This window comes from Antrostomus carolinensis, unplaced genomic scaffold, assembly GCF_000700745.2.
Source record: "Antrostomus carolinensis isolate BGI_N321 unplaced genomic scaffold, ASM70074v2 scaffold2106, whole genome shotgun sequence".
Classification (NCBI taxonomy): domain Eukaryota; kingdom Metazoa; phylum Chordata; class Aves; order Caprimulgiformes; family Caprimulgidae; genus Antrostomus; species Antrostomus carolinensis.
In genome coordinates this window covers 4,946-25,362 of record NW_010320993.1, presented here as the reverse complement: position 1 = coordinate 25,362, position 20,417 = coordinate 4,946, and the positions used below count along the sequence as shown (strand labels likewise).

Sequence of the window (20,417 nt, the reverse complement as noted above, 5' to 3'; positions counted from 1 at the left end):
GAAAATTACATGGCTCCAAGTGCAATGGTTTTCTAAGGAATTAGAAGCAGAGAAAGAGAACTAGCAGCATTAAGTGTAATGATGATTTTCAAAGCTAATTAAACACTACAGGAGGCATTCAGTCTTTTAACAAATAAACACCTAATAGACAGGAACTATTCCTGAAACAATCTCCCAAACTGGGAAAAACATAGCAGAGAGTCATTAATCTGCATTGACAGGGAAATCCATTACACATCACATTACCCTCGCATTTCCAGATTTAGTAATAAAAAAAATCCAAAGTCCAATTAAATGAATGACTTGCCTCCCAATTTCAGTGATTCTTCCTCCAATTTGTACAGCAACAAGCAAGTAAATATCACCAAGTGAAACATTGAGGAGATGCACACAATTCAGCCTCTGTCTCTTAGTTTTAATTATAAGGTTGTCCCAACATGAACTACCATTTAAAAATAATTATAGCCAAAGCAATGGAAAAGTAATACAACACTCTTAGGTTTCACAGTGGCATTCAGTGATACCTCATTGTTCAGAAACCACTGTTATTTGAACTGAATTAACTAAGTGTGAATTAGTAACATTCCTTTGAAAATGACTGTTAATCTAAGTCCATTTCTTGGTTGGATTTTTTTAAAAAAACAATATTCAACAATGTTTGAAAGTCGGAGAGGGCTGAGAAGTTACTGTGTTTGCAAAACTTCATTATCTCCCCCTATACAAATGGCAGCATATTTTCTTCTGCCATTTAAATCATTATTTTTCAGCTGCTCTCATTAATTACCCTTAATTCCTTCTGCCAGACCTGCTAACTGCCAGACTAACCCTGTTTGCTTGTTTTTCCCTGGTGCTTACTTGCTGCTTCTGTTTCATGTTACAATTAAGCAACACCCAATGATGAATTTGACAACTCATTTCCAAAGGGAAATTCCTGCTATGGATGTTTTGGTATCAATGATCCCTATTTGTTGTCTGTTTAAGGACTTCTGAAATGCAGATCAAATATTGCTTAGAGAAAGTTTAACTAAATCAAGCGTTACATGTCTAGTCCAGCTTTAACAGCCTGATTCAATTCTCCATCTCAGACAGAGCAGGAGGAGACAATCAAAGGCAGCGGCAGGATGATGCCACTTGAGTGAAGACAACTTGGCACTGACGTGGCCTTTTGCAAACCTTCACGCTATGAAGAGCCTTTCATCTCCTGGGACCTATTCTTCCCACCTGCTGCCATCCAGAAGCCCTTCATTCATCAAACCTTGATGCTCCCTTCTCCTTCTCCCAAGTCTAACGTATGCAAGGAAGTGGAAAGGGATAGCGAGAAAATATAAGGGGACTGACAGTATCTGGAAAGAAAAGAAGTTGGTAAGCAAAGCCTTTGCTAGATGCTGGTACTGGAGCAGGCAGGAGGAGGGAGCTTCAGGAAATTCTCCAGCCTCCTCAGGGGCTTTGCAGATGAACCAGAGCCAGGAGCCCCTGGGAGGCAGCTGTCAGTGGCATTCCCCTCCACCCCCCTTCCTGCCTGCATGGCTGCAGCATGGTGGAGGTGGGGGAGTGGAAAATAGAGAGGCCAGAGATGCATTCAAGACAGCACCTTCCCAAACTCTGCCCTAGAGAGAAAAATTGAGGGATGTTGATATGTGAATTCACAAATACTTTTTTTTCCAGTAAGCCCCAGAGTAAAGACACAAAAAGAAAGAGCCCTCTACTCCAACTCAGAGTTTTTCCTTTCACATATATCATAAGTCTCCTCTCTTTATACCTGCTGGAAAGCTCACTGCCTGGATGAGAGAAAGGCAAGGCAGATGGTACATAGGGTCTAAGCTGCAGACCCAAGAGGAGAATTTTGGCTCTAAACAAGGCTTCAGTTCTTGTCTGTTGCAAATGAGCATCCCAGTGCTCCCCATGTAATTTATTCTGGGAACATGGACTATAAGATATGCCTTAAACATGCAAAAATATATATGGTGTTAGATCCTAAAACTTTTTAATAGTTATTTGCTTTTAAATATTACTGCTATAAAGTACATCAGTGAGGAGCACCTTAGACCCAGTCATGAGGCACTGTCTGAAAAGAACAAAACACATTAAAATCCACTTGGCTCAGGAGCCAGGGGGTTCAGTAGTCAAAAGCAGCTCTGCGAAGTAAAATGCTAGGCAAAATTATCCAAAGTCCTAGCCATGGGCAAAAAAACAAACTAAAACAAAAGAGCAGGCAGGCATGTTAACCCCCAGCGAGTAGTTGCCATGTAAAGCAACTCTCAAGTAGAGCTCTGATGACAGCATGATGGCTAAACTCAAGTAGTGAAATCAAGGCCTTGATAAAGTCAGTGAGAGTTTTATAGCTGACTTCAGGGAGGTCAGGATTTCATCCAGAAGAACCAAGCAAAAAACAAAAAAGTCACTGTTTGAGCTGCCCAAGCCACTATAGCCAGCCAAGTATAAACACGAGGTGCCCACAGGAGAAACGGGTCAAGAAGAGCATGGTGGGAAAAGGGGTCGTCTGTTATCACACCACCTGAACCAGCTGGAAAAGGCAGACAAGCTCTCATCAGCAACATGAGCTCGTGGTGGTGGTGGGGAAGAATGTCCAACTCCTTAGCCTTGAAAATGTAGTTTAAATATCATTAAAGTACTTTGTTTGTGTAAGCTTAAAATACGTGGATTCAGACGACAACTGAAACATCCAATTCATGTTTGTAACCATTTTTTTGGCAGTAAGTAATCAAGGCTGGAGCCACAGGCAGAATGCTTCCTTCTATCATAATTATTGATGATCTATTAATGAAACACATTTTTTTTAATTAAGGGGAAATAATAATATATTTCTTGTACCTACTGTTCACAATAATCTGCTGTAGGATATCCTTGAGACCCAGTGGATTGCAGCTTGCGGATTTCAGGATGAAAAATTCAACAGTTTTGCACTTAAAAGTTTTAAGGATTTTAAGGGGCAGAGCTTGTACTGCAACTTCTGTTCTTTTGGTATAAAACTTACAAAACCTGAATGTTTCTTTACAAAATATACTGCTAAAAGTATGTGGATTGTATATTTTTAATATATTCCTCCAGAGGAATATAAGACCTATTTTCTAATAATGCATCCTCACTGCTGAACTGCTATGTGGTCTGCCAGCAGACAGTCTGGCAGCAAAATGGTCTCACCCACAGCAGCTTGTTTTTAAATTAAATTTTTTTTTAAATATTTGCTACTTAGTACTATCACCTCCTTCACCAGGCAGACAGAGCTTTAGTGGCAATTTACCTCAATTTTCACCTCCAGGGAGATTTAAAACATTGAAAGTGAGATTTTTTTTGGTGGGGGTCTTTCTGAATCAGTTTTTCACCTGCTGAAATTCAGCACAGCTTCACCGATTCACTTGGGTTCCAGTAATCTGGATCAGATGAAATTCGGACCTTTATGTACCGACTTACCCTACTGCATTGCCAGAGAGCAGAGCTCCTCGGCAAGGCACCAGGAGCTGTGCCAGTGTAATGGAGGTCCCCAAATCTCCTTTCCCATTTCAGTGCTGTTGTGTTTTGGTTTGGGTTTTTTTGTTTGTTTTCTATATACCAGCAATAAAAACCTAAAAAATCTCTCTCCTTGATCCCAAAACAGAGTTATCCTCTTGTGTAGCTTCTTAGCTCTTTCATATATACATTAAGCATCACTCACTCCAATGGGGAAATTACCAGTCTTCCATAGGAAATGCTCAAGAGCACAGCTGTCCCACTAAGCACTGATGCAAGGGTCACGTAATCTTGTTCTAAAAAATATTTACCTCTAGAAGCAAATAACATGGACATGATTTCTTACCATATGAAGGGATTCCATAGGGTTGGCCAGGCTGGGGGTAGGTGGCATAAGCTGTAGCTTGTTGCATCCCCGTTGTAAACTGTGTCTGCCCATATGCAGCCATCGTTTGTGAAGAGGGGGTAGGAAGAATATGTGGGTATGGTCTGCTATTGATTACAAATGACAGAAAATAGGATAGACGCTGCATTAGACAGATATGCGTGTACTTATTTTGACCCTTATTATAACCCTGCTACTTCATTAACACATAACCATAGGCTGAGCTAGACAACAGAAACTGTAAGATAAAAATAAAACAACAATAAGAAACCAATAATAAAAGTATAAGTAAAATAAGAATTTTTCAAATACTTTTCAAATACGTTCTTAGCATTAAAAAAGTATTTTTTTTCCTAGAAGCTGCTGCAGTTTAAATTATGATTTAACAGATGGACCCAATTATAATTTTAAATGAGGTTAAAATCTGCCTATTTCAGTTATTATTACTACTACTACTATTATTATTTTTAAAAGATATCATACTTAGAAGGGTAAATCTGTGGTGGGGAGAACTGGTGTGTTTGTCTTGGGCTGAAACCACTGCTTCCAATTGCTGCACCAAGGAGAAAAGAAAGCACACAGAAGTGTAAATACACACACCAAAGATAAATATTTTTTTTCCTAATAGAATTTCAGAGTATTAACAAGGTTTTAATTAAATTCCAATATCATTGATACCTTAGATGGAAAATAATATTTTATCAGCAACTATATGAGAATGCTTAATATTAAAATCTTGATTACGAATTTCAAATACTAAATTGCCCCTTTGTACAACTCCTTAGCAATAGTTTATTCTTCGCTCACACACCGACAACATTTTCAATGCAAACAACCTATTTCCTAATGGAAACATTTCCCTTCATATTTTCAAAGGATTATTGATATCTCAAGTGCAACATTTTATTAACTTCTAGAATTTTAAGACCTACATTTTATGAAGGAGCTTTATGCATGCCTCGATTAAAAACATATGGCCAACTTCAGAGCACGTGCTTCTTTTTAAAAAAAAAATAATTCCATAATCCAGAAGATCTATTACCATATTACACTTCCTTCTCTCTTCCCTCATCTTATCTTCTTTCTAAAATGTTTTCAGACCTTCAAAATAGTCAGTATTGCATAAAGATGTCACGATCAATGTGCAAGTGTTCTTAGCAAAACACTGAAGCCTCGCAGGCTAAATAGCGAGCTTCTCTCCCACTGCTGACAGAGCTTGACGGCAACCCATCTCAATTTATTTTGGTATTTCTGGGCGCTGCTGAGAGCATGGCAGATGTGCCAGAGTGCTTTGGGCCTTGCTTTTGGGAGCCCTTCCCTCTCTGGTTACCGCTCGGGTGCCATTCCTTCTCCAGGTCCCCAGGCTGGTTTCGAGGCCTTTGCCAGGAAGGGGTCAGCAGCAGGTTATGAGACTACTGTAAAATCAGACAGCCAGAGAAACAACAGGCCCTATTGCTAAGTACCTGGAAATAAACAAAGCACGGATAATTACCCTTCACCAGCTACCCCTTTCCTGGCCAACTACGGGGAAAATCCATCATCTTTACACTCTGGGAGCGCTCGCGAAGCATGGAGGGAAGTTGGGAATCTCTTTCCATGCCTCCCACACCTGAAAGCTTTTCTTTCCATGGCTTATGAGGCTGCAGATATGTCAAATGTGACAGTCCGACCTTTAGTCGGATCACCACAGATGTACGTAGCAACTATTAAACACACTACATTTTATTCTTTTAGAGATTTAAAATGCTCTAGAAACTCTTTTTGTTTGATACTTTCATACTCTACAGCATGCGCAGAAAACGGAGGCTGTGACAAGACCAGGAAAGGGTTGGCTACTTGGAGCCTGCGAGATGTCAAATTGTGCTACTCTGGAAATATAATCCCGTGACATAGCATTAGATCCTTTTTTATTTGATTTGCACCAGAAAAACAATGTGCTAGAAATACCATGGTTAATCCATACGCATGCAAAACTGTTCAAACATCTTAGGATTTTCTCACAGTGTTTGTCTCCTGTATGTTAGAAGCTAAAATGTGTTTGGCTTCCAGGAAGAAAAAAAGCTTGATAAAAGGATGAATATCTTGATAATAATAAATAATGATAAATGAGGAAGACCTACCCCTCAATTACAAAACTAATCACAGAGGTAGGTATATTTACTCACAGAAAACAAAAGAGTAATTCCTCTGGGCCACAATACTCCCTAGTGAGACTCTCACCATAGACACCAACGGACATTAATAAGCCTGGTGCTGTAATGCTCCTTAATCGGGGAAAACTCCTATTGCCTCACGCTGTCTGAGTAAGATGAACAGAAATAGGCATAAGCTGCAAAGTGCACAAGGCTTTTTAACAGCTGTGCACAGGTTTAAACCACATGGGATAAGCAAATAGTAAATGAAAAAATGCTAAGCTTAAAATCTTTGATTATTCCTTACCTGATCCTGAGAAATTGTCTAAAGACCCGTCTGTGGTAGTAGTAGTAGCAATCTCACTGCTGCTCATTGGTTCTGTTTTAACTACAGAAATATAAATAAAATATATTCTATATGCACCTAATATTCTTGCACAGGCATGCAAACACACTCACTACAGCCACAAATTCAATAAAACAAAAATCCACCAAAAATGTTTTAAATCATGGCTATCAATATTTTGCATTTCATGTATTTGTGTATACAAACAATGCAAAGTACTGGCAGCTATGATTTACACATACATATAAAATGATCAAGAGGGTTATTTCTGTCCCAAGGAATAAGAGCCACTGTAACAAACCAGAAGTCCCCATGCAACTCTCTGCACCTGTCCTGATTCCTCTTAATCCCACAGACCCAACAATAAGGGTCCATATTTAAATCAGGTCACTCAGATATTTACAGCCTTGAAAGGCAGCAATTTACATAAGACAAAATAATTTTTAAAGTAGTTTCTCTGAGGGCTGCTTAATTTTTTTCCCATCCAAATAACTATTGAGAGGAAAAACGTTAGCATTTATGATGAAGTAAAACGCTTTCCTCATGGTGGATTTCTCCCCTCAAAATGAAAACCAATTTTATACTCAGCAACCCTGAATAAACAAAGGGGACATGGACCTCACCACACACTTCAAAGAATGCTTTTACATTTTATTCCCCCTGCACCTGTGACCCAACACAGCTGTCAGAAAGTAAAAAAGAACAAGAGTAAGAAATTCTCTCCTGGCTCATGCTGCTTCATAATTAGTTATTAATTAATGTCTTTTAATAAAGCCTCAAGTAAATAAACAGATTTCCCTTTCTGTTACTCTTGTGCAATCACAGTAACAACAGAATTCTGATCCGTGGCACAGGGATGGGGCTGACCTGGCATGGATGCAAACAGGCACAATACTCACTCCCTGGAAGTTACCACATCAGCACAGCAATCTCTCAAATACATTTTCACACACCTTGCTTTTGGAGTTACAGCACAACAAAAGCAACTGAGGATGATGTTTCAGAAAACAATGGAACTGATCTTACTATCAAGATCTCACCGCTTCCCACGCACCAGCACTGGTGCATACCTGACCTTTCAGTGAGGCAGTTCAGTAACACTGCAGAAAGCAAACCCAAGAAAACCAAGGTAAAGTGCACCCTATTTGACATGTAAAACCTTTTTGTCATCTTGACATAGGTGCACATGTATGCATGTATGTTTGTCTCCACGTACGTGTTTAGGAATCGCAACCATCACTAGCAAAAACCCTTTTGGTGCCAGGCTTGCAAAGGGTAAGGGAGAGGCACTTTCCCTTTTTGACAAAGGACCTTTCATTTCCTTGCCAATCCAAATTCTTATGTCTGCATCCCTCACTATTTCCTTCACCTGACCTTATCCACAGCATTTACATGCAATCTCTCAAGATTTTATTAATCATCCACTACTTTCTTTTGATTCTCACACAGGATGTTTTGTCTGCACATGCTAGCCTGGGAGATCAGTACTAGCTCCACACAAAATTCTGCTACCTCTGTATTAGCAAGCAGTGCAGCCCAGTGAGAAAAGTTTCACAGAGTAAAATAGTTGGTGTAGAAGGCCCAGTATTGACAGTTTAGGCATTTTGGGGATATTATTCATGATAGGTTTAGTCTTGTCCCAGGGACGGAGTGCCCATCAGCAGCTAGAGAACATTAACTGTATTCCTGTAGAACAACTTTACTGAAAGAAGTGAAGTCCAAGAGGCTCCACGAGGTGAATTAACATGTGGTAACAAGGGGTGATCAAGAGTTTCACTTCAAGAGCACACTCATGATCTAAACTGCAACTCTAATACAAATTTATTTCTTAAAAACACAACATATAACATAACCAACATCCATTTAATAACTAAATACTGAAGGTCTAACGCACAAATGCAACAAAGTATTTGTTGCAAATTGTCTATCCCAAGCCATTTTCCAGAAACTATCAGATTTTCACAGCAATTTCTAAACAGTTCATTAATCTAGATATCAAGAATTATAGCATCTACACCATCTTCTGCTTTTTCTTAGAAGTTTATCACAACTAGATTTTACAGACTAATATTTCCTTCACAAATTATTCCAGATTTCTCCAAAATTTGCAAGTCTTCCCAAACCTAATTTCCATAATGCAATTCTACTTTTGGAAATAAGAAAGAAAAATGTTTTTCTCTGTAGCTGACAGCTATGGGGAGGAAAAGAGATGAAGATGAGACAGATCAACCTAACTTGGGGTAAAGAGTGGCAGATTTCAGTATATGCTTTCTCTAAACTCTTCCTCTCTTCTCTACTGAAGAAACAATTCTATATTCCTTATAAAATAAAATATCATTGTTTGGATCACCATAAACTAGCAGTCCAAGGACCACACTGAGCCACTTCACACAACATAGAGTGTGTGATCTAGAGCATCATTTGCTCTAGATAAAGATTTTTAGAATAATTTCTTCGTAAGTGGACTTAAATACCTCTCTTGCCATTGGCTTTAAAGCCGACTTCACATGAACCGTTTGCCACTTATCTGTATTTCAGATCCTTGTTAAAGATACCACTTGGGGGAAAAACTCATAAAAATTGAATTTCTGTCTCTATGACTCAGAGCAATACTTCAGTGCAACATTTTATATAACTCAATGCTGTTTACTAAACTTACTACTTTTGAAGATACAGGAAAATATATAAGAAATCCAATGCAGTGACTTCTTCATGGAAATGAATTCCAGTTGCTGAATGAGATGCTCACAAATTTTCATAACAACTGTCCTTATGTCTCCTCTCTCAGCTGTTTTATTTCTTGAACATATTAAAAAACGGGATAAGAAAGGCTGTTCCCTCATCCGGACACCCATTAGTACGGTGATAATAAATAAGCCGTATCAAGTCATCTTAAGGAACAACCATGACCTTAATAGACCTTTGCACCACAGCTAGTCAAGAATTTAATAAAGATGGATAGGAACTGGAAAGCCCTCCATTCCCCAGGTATTTAAATCAAAATGCCAGAACATGACTGCATATTTCCATCTATCTGAACCTGAAAATACTTCAAGAGGATGAAAGCTTGCTATACAAATAAATAAATTAAGAAGAAACAGCCATAGTTATACCAGTTGGAAATATTCAGCATGTGAATTCTCACTGCAAATTAAGGTCCCTCATTTGTCCAAGACAAAAACTGACCTATAGCAGAGCATATTCCCCCATAGAAACATGGTTAAAGAGAGCTGAGAAGGGATTTCCTAAGGTTACAAGTCTGCCACTCTATCACAGTAGCACGTCAGTAATCCATGTCTATCAGGAGAGATGTATGGAGCTGTCCAAGGAAGCAACGCTTTGGAAGGGCATGGGCCCTGCTGCATGCTCCTTAAGCACGTTCTGGATTTCAGCTCTCCACATTTTCCATGACAATTAACATTTCTGTAACGTGTCCTAAGCTTTCACAGGATGACACTGGGTAATCAGTGGGAATATTGCCACATCTACGCAGAACACATTGCAAGCTTGCCAGTAACTTTCAACAGCGTGCTCAGTTGTGGCAGAGACCACAGAAAGCAAAACAGAAGAATTCCCATTTCTGCTGCTCCATTGTCGAAACAGACCTTTACAGAGGTGTAGAATTATCAGACTTGCATTATAGACTCTGATTTAGCAATATGCTACCAAATTTGAGTGCCAGCAAAATCACTCATGTAACAAAACAGATTATCAACAAGAAGTTCAAGAAGAAATCTAACATATTCCTAATCTGCTACAAAAATTCTACAGATATTTAGAATTACTGATATAGGTTTGATTTATACACCAAGGAGCTTAATAAGCTGTGTCAGGGAGACATTTTTCTTCCTTATTTTTATTTTCTAGTCATTTATGAGATTCTAAAAATAAGATTTAAAAAGAAACCATAGAAGAAAACAACACAACAGAATAATAGAAAAAATAGGAGTAACAGATAATAACACACATGCTAGCTCTGAGAAAACAAGCACAAAAATTCTGAGATAGCATAACTGCTGATCTAATGTTATACTGATTGTCAAGATATTTTCAAGATATTTCTTCTTAAGACACTCAGATTGCAAGGGCAATGTGCCCTGTTTTGTCAGCCATATTACAAAAGGTGGTTAAAAATTACTTAAATGGTAGTTTCTGAACTCCACTGAGAGACAGAACTTCAGACCAGAACCCACAAGTTCATGTGGTTCATTGGCCAAGTAACAACTTTCTGAGTCCACAGCTTGTCACAGTCACCGGCATATATAGCAGTAAAGAGTACTATGAGGAATGAGATGCTGGCTGTTTTAAATACGGATTTAGAGACCTAATACTTGTCCATTCCTAACACAAGAGTCATGTGAATATATCATAAAGATTGCACCTTTAAGCATGCAAAAAAAAAAAAAGTTTTTAATTATCCTTTTAAAATTACTTTAATTATCTAAAACACATATAAGGCTTGCTCTACTGAACTAGTCTTCGTTAACAGCTCTGACATATACATTAAACCAGAATAAAAAGACTGTCAACATGGCTGACTTACTAAATCAGTTTTAATTTTTCAATTTTAAGACTGAATTAATACTATAACATTACATTCTTTGTATTATACAATTAAGTGGGCAAAATGAAATCATCCCTGGCTGATTGCTCTCAGCGTTCATGGGGCACAAAGAGTCTCAAGTAAGCGAGGTTGTTAGTTTGTTTATAGACATATGTATAAATACAACCTCTATCCCTATTTTGGTTTTTCTCAAGGTGACATCTTCAAACAATGTTAGCAACTAAACACCAGGTAGGTATCTTGATTAAGTATTTTATGTATCCATTACTATTTATACAATATTTTGCTTGATACCATCTTCTTTCTGTACCCACTAGAAGCCCAAAGTTCATCTGAAAGCTCAAAGATAATTGTCGTTAACAAGGGGAGAAAATTCCACCTTGAATATCTAAGCTGATGATACTTTCCATTGTTTTATTCAAACTCTCCTCTCTTTGTACTGAAGAATCTTGCAATTATAAACAGGTTACTCAAAGTCACAGGTTATTTATAAACAGGTTACTCAATTATACTAATGCCTATCCAGGACATTATTCTCTCTTTTTATTAGACTATCAAATCATCAGTTCCTGACCAAGAAGCCTGATAAACTTACTTGACTCCTGCTTCTCAAAGCAGAGGACTCTTCATGAATCTCACTGACTGGAAATTACCAGAAGGTAATTACTACAAGGTAATTTCCAGCCTAAATTTATAGTTAGTTTTCAGAGAAAGTCCCTGCTCAAAGCAGCACATTCTAGTTCAAGCCCAGACTGTTTCCTCCTCTCCCGTCCTCTGATGTGACAAGGCTTCAAAACTTCTGCAGTATCTGGGCTGCAGCTAACACCTAGCTTTTCACTGCATGCACGGTTCCGCCACAACCCTCATCTTCCTCTGATGTTATGAATTACAACTGAAAGAGTTTTAATATCATTGTACCTGCTCACCTAGTAGTAAAAGCCTTAAATTTACAAAGAAATGGTGTCACCACTACAGTACAAAATTAGAAAGAAAATTCAAAACTATCTGGGTGGAAACAAGTTTTTATGGTATTTGTACCTGCTAATCAAGATTTAACCTGGATATTTACCTGACAAATACGGCCATGGGTTAAAATAGTCTCATTCACTACACTTAGGAAATAAGAATATCTGAGTCAAAGTAATGTTCTTACTCCTTCACACTCACTTGTTAATTTATAGTGAATGATTGTATCTCATGTCCAAACACAGCATATATCCAGAAACAATCCTTCTAGAGGTGTTATGACCTATTTGGGGATTTTGTTTGGGTTTTTTTTCCCTTCTTAAATCCTCAATTGGAAATCTGACCATAGCAACTCCCCTGCACATGCATAACAGTTTGCACTACATCTATGTAAAACATCTGTACTCCTTAACCAAAGCCAGACAGAATGACTACACAATGCCACAGTCTCAGCCATTAATGGCAAATAAGGTTGTCTTCAGCTACCTTCTGGGAGCACAGAGGGCTTCGCATGAACAGAGAGCATCATGCAGAAGTCAAGCCTGCTCTGCCATTTTGGTGCACAAGATGCAAGACTGAGACATGAAGAGACAAGTAGAATGACAAAGTGCATGGGATCTTTCATGAGTTGGAAATAATATCTACTTTTGTCCAGGGTCTGAACTCCAGGACTGTCAGATCTAAAGGCAAATTCACCTGGACAAAGCATGATAACACCAGCTTACATTCCCCTCCACCCAGTAGTAGCAGAAAACACTTCAGTTTGTCTCATCAAATCAGGTGGCACAGGTACTTCACTCACTGACCAGAGATCAGATGATCCATCTAACCCTGAAGTGTAACCAAGTTTCATGGTTTTTCATCTACTTATGATAAGCAAAACCCCTTGGAAGACTATAGGATGTAAACAGAAGTGCTAAATCATCTGAAGGGTGACAAGTCTCTGAAGTCAGTAAGGCTCTTCAAACATCACCCTCTTGTCTATTAAGGTGTAATCTTAAGACTAGATTTAGATGTTCTGCCCCTGTGCCCTGGAGTTTCTCCTGGTGCACACTGACAGCAGGGACTGGATTTACTTCTCGTCTGTATTACTGGCCAGGCGTACGATATTTCTACCTGATGCTGTGCAATCACGTGATTGCACACATGCAGACTGTGCATAACTGGCTGGTCCCACTAGAGAGATGCTGCACCTAGTGTGATGCATTGCAGTTACTGTTTTTGGTGAAGTAGTGAGCATCTTCACAGGTTCTTGACATCATGCAGCCTGTGCAAAGCCACTGTGCCAGCAGGGCTCTAGGACCCTCAGGCACACTCAGAGGGTGCTCTCACACCACCGTGCTCCATCCACACTCTGGCACAGTAGATGCTGCAAAAATGTTTACAAGAAGTGTATTCGCTTTCCCTCAAATGTCTGTGGGAACCAGTATTGTTACTGACTTTTCACTTAAACGAGGTCCATCCTTTCAGGAAAATGTTATGGGAGAAAACAAAATGGTGAAGCTTTGACAAACAGATGCATATGCATACAGAAAAGACAATAAATACATAAATATTTATTAGTCAGTCTCCTCCTCAAGACCTTGCAACGGGATTTGCTGGACTGAGACAACAGAAGAGTAGACAAGTTATTTCACTGACCAAAAACCTATGAAAGAGGAATAATAGAGTGTTACGCTACATGTGCTCAGAACAGATGGAAAGACTTAAGCAAGCAGAAGAATAAAAGCACAGATAAGACAAAGAGTCTGGAAGGAAGCCAATGTAACACATGCAGGAAGAAAAAGGTGAAGAGTAAGGAAGAAAGAATCCAAGTCAGCCCCTTGCCTTCACATAAATGGGCAGAGTGATGTGCACCTAGTTTTCATCCTCCAGAAGTGGTGGCAGGCTGAAGACCAGATAATTAGCCCTACATACCCACAGGTTGCTTTTGCCAGTCTGAGGCCTGGGAGCACTGTAGTCTTTGCCTCTGGCCACATAACTGTCCTCTTGCACTCTCCTGAGGGTAAGTAAAGAAGTTAGCATCAATAGTTCTTGATACTAACACCCTATTGAAGTGCAATTAGATTTGCCTTTACCAGGCTATTATTTCAGGACGTCTAAATATGGATCCCTACATCAACAATTTTTTCTCCATTCTATAATATTGCAACCTGACAGCAAACATACTGCCTTTTGAAACTCTGAAGATGGATTTACGTTCAACAAACTTAAAACAACCTTTCTAATGGCCACCCATCAGATAGTCACGTAGTGGGGAGCTTTGAATGTCTTTCTGTGGGATCTCATTCTCATGTTGCAGCAGGTACTTAAAGAGTAAGAACCTTTTTTTTTTTTCCAAAGGAATTTTTATGTACAACTCCCTTTGAAGCATCCATTCCTAAGTATCTTTGAAAATCTGATTTTCAATTTGTTATCCATTTTCCTTTCCTATGAAAATGTCTTCTCTTCTTCCTTCCAAACACTCAAAAATGAAGGCAGAAGCAGCTCCATATTCTAACGTGAATGAAGTGTAGTTGTTTGGAAGAACACAGCTCCTTCTCCCAATCTTCATCTATTCTTTTCCATTCCAGCTGCAAACATCATCATGATGGGCCATAGGCTTCTGTTTCTCACTCTATGTAACCCATCAGAACTGATTTACATTCTTTAGATAAAAGTAAAATCACTCTAGGCAGAAACTGGATGCAGCCATCTGCTATGGAAAACAGCTTTACTACTCCTTTCGAATTTATTGATTACTCACAGCCTTTCCCCTCTAAAGTATATCTACCAAAGTGGGCACTGTTGTTGGAATAGCTCCTAGTTGTCTGATAAAACTTAACAAATGGTAATATTATTGGCTTTTGTTATTGTTTCTTTAACTCCTTCAATACCAGCCCACCACAGCAACTTGCTGACAAAGGAAGACTAGAGATAAAGCATGACAATGAACATTTTGATCCCTACTTTGATTCTCTCTTTTTTTTTTGTTAACAGATTTTCTTAGGCAAGCCATACAGGGCCAATTTTTAATGGTGTCCAGTGTCTGCTGTTCCCTACAACAGAGGGCAATTTGTGGAAAAACACTTAGAGACCATGGAAAACTCAAATACTGCAGTATTTATATAATCAGCACCATCTTGGCTTTCCAGGACTGATTCTTCTGAGTGCCTTTAGCCAGACATTTTAGTGTTACTACTCTGTGTTTGATCCTGGGAAATTTCTGACTGGTCAAGGTCTATAATTTCCTTGTTACTTCCCCATCACCGGTTTGAAGACCATGCTGCCTGGCCCAGAGAAGAGGAAGAAAAAAGCAAACACTAGCAAAGTAATTACTTCTTATTAGCTATGATTTTTTTTTAAACCAAGATGTTAAGGAAATGCTACTTTTCCTCTCATCACACATACACCCAGAGCTACAAAGACTGTCTCATGATCTGCTACAATTTAAAAGGATAGTGTTTGTTCTACAGAAATCACTATGCTCTAAAAGAATCCCGTAGAGGAATTGCTATCTGAGACAAGAGGTAGTCAGTCCGACTTGTTTAAAAATGTTTAGATAGAAGGAAATAAACAGCAGTCACGCAAACCCCCTGGATTTCTTCAGCTGCAGTCCTCGGCCAGCACTACCTGGTCAGCTTGGCACTACAGTAATTTTGCTCTACTAAAGTGAAATTAAGCACACAAAGAGTTATTATACTAAAGCTGCGTGCAGAGATCAAACTCAGACTCAATCACACAATTAAATCCCCATTCACCTCTTTGAAAATCTACCACTAAGTGTGAAGCTAAAAATATTAGCTAATAACAGTGAGCTATCTTCCAACCACATCCTCTTGTAGAACAACATCAATAAGAGACAAGTCTGAAAATGTGCCTTAGAGGAATTAATGAACATTTGTTTGAAATGGGGCCATTTCACTTTGGGACAGGTTTTTTTTCTTCTTCTTCTTCTTTTTTCCCTCCTCATCTAGTGAACACATCCTGCACTTCAGGGCATGGAAACCTGCCAAAATCACACCCATAGACAAATCAAATTTAACATATCTTTACAAGATATTTATAACATGCAAATACCTAGAGGCCCTGTTTCTCATTCACATGAAGGTCCCTTATGCCAGAAAAGGAGGGCTTTTTCATGTTAGTGAGAATGACTGTGTAGTAGATTAGAAGCCGGTTTCACATATTATATTTAACATGTGAAGGTTCAGCAACCCACATCTCCACTCCACATGCAACAAGCAAGCAAACCACACTGCAGCATTCTAAGGAAGGTGCTTGGCAAGCCCTTACGACTGCATCCTTACAATCTGCCACTTGTGTCTCAGCAGGATTCTGCTTCAAGAATCTCAGAAAAAAATAATTTTACTTCACCCTTCATTAAAAAAAATAATAAACTCTTGCTTCATTCACTCCATTTTTTCTTAAGCCTGTTTAGCAGCTCAAGGAACCCAAACCAAATATTTTCTCAAGATAAAACAGATTAACAGTAAAAATTCCACCTTCAGATTCTTAGGCATCTGCTTCGCTCACAAATTTTGTCTCTCGGCACACATCTAATTCAGAAAGATGTTATTCAATCAAGTTTCTTTCACAAACTTTTCCTTATTTGTCACTTAAGAGCAATCAGAGACAGGAATTTTCAATTGAGAAAGTTTAGACCAGAATCGCCAAGCACAAGCTATTTCTCGGGATGCTTTCTGGACAACATCTGAAAACGCATGCTGAGTGCCCCCACGCCTGCGGCGCCCACCGCAGCCACCCAAACCTGCGGGGGTCTGTGTGCGAGGGCTTAGCAACCAATCTGCAGTGCTGAGGAGGGTCATGTCACCTGAGGGGAAATTGCAAACAAAAGAAAACCGTTTGGTTTCATCTCAGAAGGTAAACATGTTATTGCAGTTATAGCTTTCCGGGTAGAATTCGCCCAAAATGAATAAGCCTGAGCTTGAAAATTCTAGTGTCAGATAAATAAGTTACTGTGTTTTAATCTACTTTCTTCAATAAACTCTGATACATACCTAGAAGTTGAGATATTATTTCCAAAATTATTTGCTACCTGAGGTCAGTGCATGAATAGATATAGTATACAGCTCACTTCTGACAACGTAATATTAAGTATCCCATTTTTTCGAGTGTATGCCTGCACACAACAACTACTTAGACCAAAAAGTCGAGCCAGGTGGCGAGTGTCTTTCAGTGTTTCAAGGAAACCTCCCTATTTTTGTGCTACTAAAGAACCTTCAAGTTACATAGAAGATACAAAAGCTGGTGAAGTTTACAGCAAAAGCTTTCGTGAGCTAGAGGAATTTTAATTTGAAAGGGTCAAGTAATTTCATCCTGTACCAAAACTGGTATATACCTGATAATATTATATAAAAAACTAATAATATGCTTGGGTATTTAAAAGGAAGAAGACTTATCCATGGACATTAAATATTTTTCTGCTTAAACTACAACAACACATGAAGCACTTTATTCTTTAAAAAGCTACTTTTTTTTTTTCCCCCAAACGGCTAAAAATTTGATTGCAGCAATACTTCTACACCAATAGCAAAAAGTAAATTGTACACAACTCTGGCACAAATGCTTGTTAATCTAATAACCCATAAACTCTCCCCACTACAGAGGACTCCAATTAGAATGAATAAGAGATGTTTGGGGAATTGAGGGGGAACGGCATCTGTTTGATTGACATGTGCCTTTCCTGGAAGAATGCAATGCATGTCCATAATCCTAAAGAGTCTGACAGCACTAATGTGTCCCAGTTCTTAGAAAAAAAAAGCCTACCTTTGCTACAACAGTTGTTTAACTATACATTTATACTGAACAGTAGTATTGAAGCTGTGTGACTCTCTTTTCTAGCAATGCATTAAAATCCCTGTTCACATAGCGAGCCAAACGTTATGTATGATCCTTTCTACTATTCTACATATAAATGTTACAGGAAAGAGTATTTTTTGCTGCTTATTATATAAACCCTTCTGTGTTTCATTATACGTATTATATGTATTAAATATGTATTATATTACCAGCAAAGCTGTTAGGTTGTTCTTCTGTGAGTATTCTACTGAGAACAAACATAACTTATCAACTGCCTGACTGCTTCTTGAAAAATAGGTATCAGTTTACCCCATTGAATTACCACACCTGTTTGAATTTTGGTCACTCCATCAGAGCAGCAAGCTAGCCTGAGGAAATTTCAACACTCAGTTTTATTAGCCTACTTGACAAAACTTTCACAGCCTTAGGAGCATGCAAAAAGCAAGAACATAAAGAAATACCAAAATAGTGAAAAAGACCGAAAGACTCTGTTTTCTAGTATGACAATTGTAAACACCACCTTTTTTTCTCATCACTAAACTACCCTTTCAGGTTTTTTTTATTTTTTAATTTTTTTTTAGCTCTACACATACTACCTGCTCAGTCCATCCAAACTCCATGAAAGGAACATAAATCTGGAAAGAAAGCTATTACTGAAACTCGATAATAGTAACTACTGATAAACATTGAACATCAGCTCTACACAGCATATTATATAAACACAGAACGCCTGAAATAGTAAAATATTTTCTCTACATAGCTTCCTGACTACAAGAATACCAACACAACAAGGAGACAAAACAAACTATGAAACACTAAAAAAATGGTGGCTCACCTTCTGTGCCATTGGGTGTCATGGAGTTATTATTTATATGGGAGTTATCAAGTTTTGGACCACTGGGGGATTCACTACTACCACTTAGTCGGCTAGGTGGGCTGGCTAGATCCTGCATTTCCATAGACCTAAAAACAAGATGCAACTAGTTTTAGTGATGTATTCATAATGGATTATAGAGCAATTACCTGCATGAGACGTAGCCTGCTATTAATCAACATCCCGACAACAATTAGTAAAAAAACAAACAGCTTCTCTCAACTTGATCTTTTCCAGTACTAAACTCATTTTGTAGCCCCACACACAACTGACCAGCTATTGTAATTATTTTTGCAGCTTCTAACAGAATAAAATTTAGATACAAAGTACTGTACTTTAAACATTCATATCACCTTGTATTTTTAAGATATGTACAAAGACGGAACCACCAATATACAAAGACATCTATTCTCTTAACAACAACTTAACACTCTGCTTTTTCAAGATTTACCACTCAGTGGCAATATAATGGGCCTCCAAACCAAATAAAACACTTGAAGCAATTGTGGAAACCTATCATCTACTGACAGGGAATGAGATATTCCTGATGTATGTGTTTACTCTGGCAAACTACTTAATTGTTCCTCTGTTTCCGTTGAAACAAATGCAGCATTAAAACATTATTATGTCTGCTCACTTGTTTGCTTTGTGGATTACATAAAGCGTGCCCAATTGAAAAGGGATATGACCAACATACAGTGAATCCATATAGGCGTTAGTATGCTTTAGCACTCTGCCGTATCTCAGCAGCTGTCACTTAGTCAAAATAAGGAGAGAGCAATTCCGATTCAAAGCAAAAATTAAATGTTTAAGCAGCACACTAGCAGCTGAATATTTCCAATTTGTGTTTTTAATAGTCTTATATAAAAAGGCCAATGGCCATCACCACCGTGACATGTCCCTTGGTTGATGCTGAGGACGCTTATGATTGAAGTGCCCCATCCTTCTGTTTCTTTATATCTAAAAGTTTTGATAATGTTATTTGATGTGCTCAGTCTAAGTAATTACTCCCAGCAGAAACTTCATAGGTTACTGTGCCTTCAAGGCATTTGAAACAGCAATTTTTCTGTTTAGAAGAAATGCTTAGGCTCTTTTAAAGACAATTTAAATTATATAAAAAATTCCTCCCACGGTAATGGTATAAATATCCTTAAGCATAAGCGTCACTTCAGCTATGAAGTTTTCACCTTTTAACTGAGGTTTTATCACAAGTTCTAAACAAAAATCCTTCATTTTATATTTCGTTACCTAAACCAATCTACACATAAAAAAGGATGATAACGCAATAGGTCTGAAAAGCCAGTATCTAATATAAAGTCAAACAATTTAGTGAAATTGTACGTGCTCGTGGTTTACAGACTTGGCTGCAGCGAGTAAAAGCGACGCTCCAGCACCTACTCATCTGCTTAATGCAGAAAACAAGAATAAATATTTACTTATCAACTGAAGTTTAAAAATAAATAAATAAAAGGTTTGTGGAAAAATAGCAATGTCCAATCAAATCCTTACCTGCAGCTTGAGGAAACAGCAACATCTGAACTGGTTTGGGACTTCTGCACCTGTAAACCAGGGAAACAAACAGAAGCCTCTATTACTCTGCTTTACTACAAGGCCTTAATTTAAAGAAAGGATATCACCACAGATGACTATTCTGTCCTTTAAACCCAAAAGGAGAGGAGGCAGGCGCGGTGCCCGTGAAAGGCATATTGTCTTTAAATTGAAGGCTCAACTGTTGTTTTCCCGGCAGGTCTCTCTCCCTCCTCCCCGCGCCGGGGGACGGCGGCCAAGTGACGGGATAGTGATTCATCAGGGGCCCGTGACAGCTGCAGAGGGGCTCACTCCTCCCACGGCACAGCTCAGTACAGATCGGCACGGCCACG

The 20,417-nt window shown here is 38.6% G+C and overlaps 1 protein-coding gene across 8 annotated transcripts in view; it reads right to left on the bottom strand.

Annotated features, from left to right (window-relative positions):
* Nucleotides 1-20,090, bottom strand: part of EYA1 (EYA transcriptional coactivator and phosphatase 1) — an 83,807-nt gene extending 63,717 nt beyond the window's left edge. For 2 of the 8 annotated variants that reach the window (XM_010169744.2, XM_010169745.2), the window contains exons 1-7: nt 20,047-20,090; nt 18,499-18,626; nt 16,612-16,674; nt 8,975-8,992; nt 6,293-6,373; nt 4,337-4,406; nt 3,815-3,957 (exon numbers count right to left, since the gene is read on the bottom strand). In XM_010169744.2, the coding sequence (XP_010168046.1) occupies nt 3,815-3,957; nt 4,337-4,406; nt 6,293-6,373; nt 8,975-8,992; nt 16,612-16,674; nt 18,499-18,622 (499 nt within the window). In that variant the 5' untranslated portion in view covers nt 18,623-18,626; nt 20,047-20,090. Of the gene's footprint in view, nt 1-3,814; nt 3,961-4,336; nt 4,407-6,292; nt 6,374-8,974; nt 8,993-14,014; nt 14,030-16,611; nt 16,675-18,498; nt 18,627-20,046 lie in introns of those variants that run through there. The other 6 variants (XM_029085384.1, XM_010169741.2, XM_010169746.2 and 3 more) reach the window with 5 other exon arrangements.
* Nucleotides 20,091-20,417: the final 327 nt, after the last annotated feature.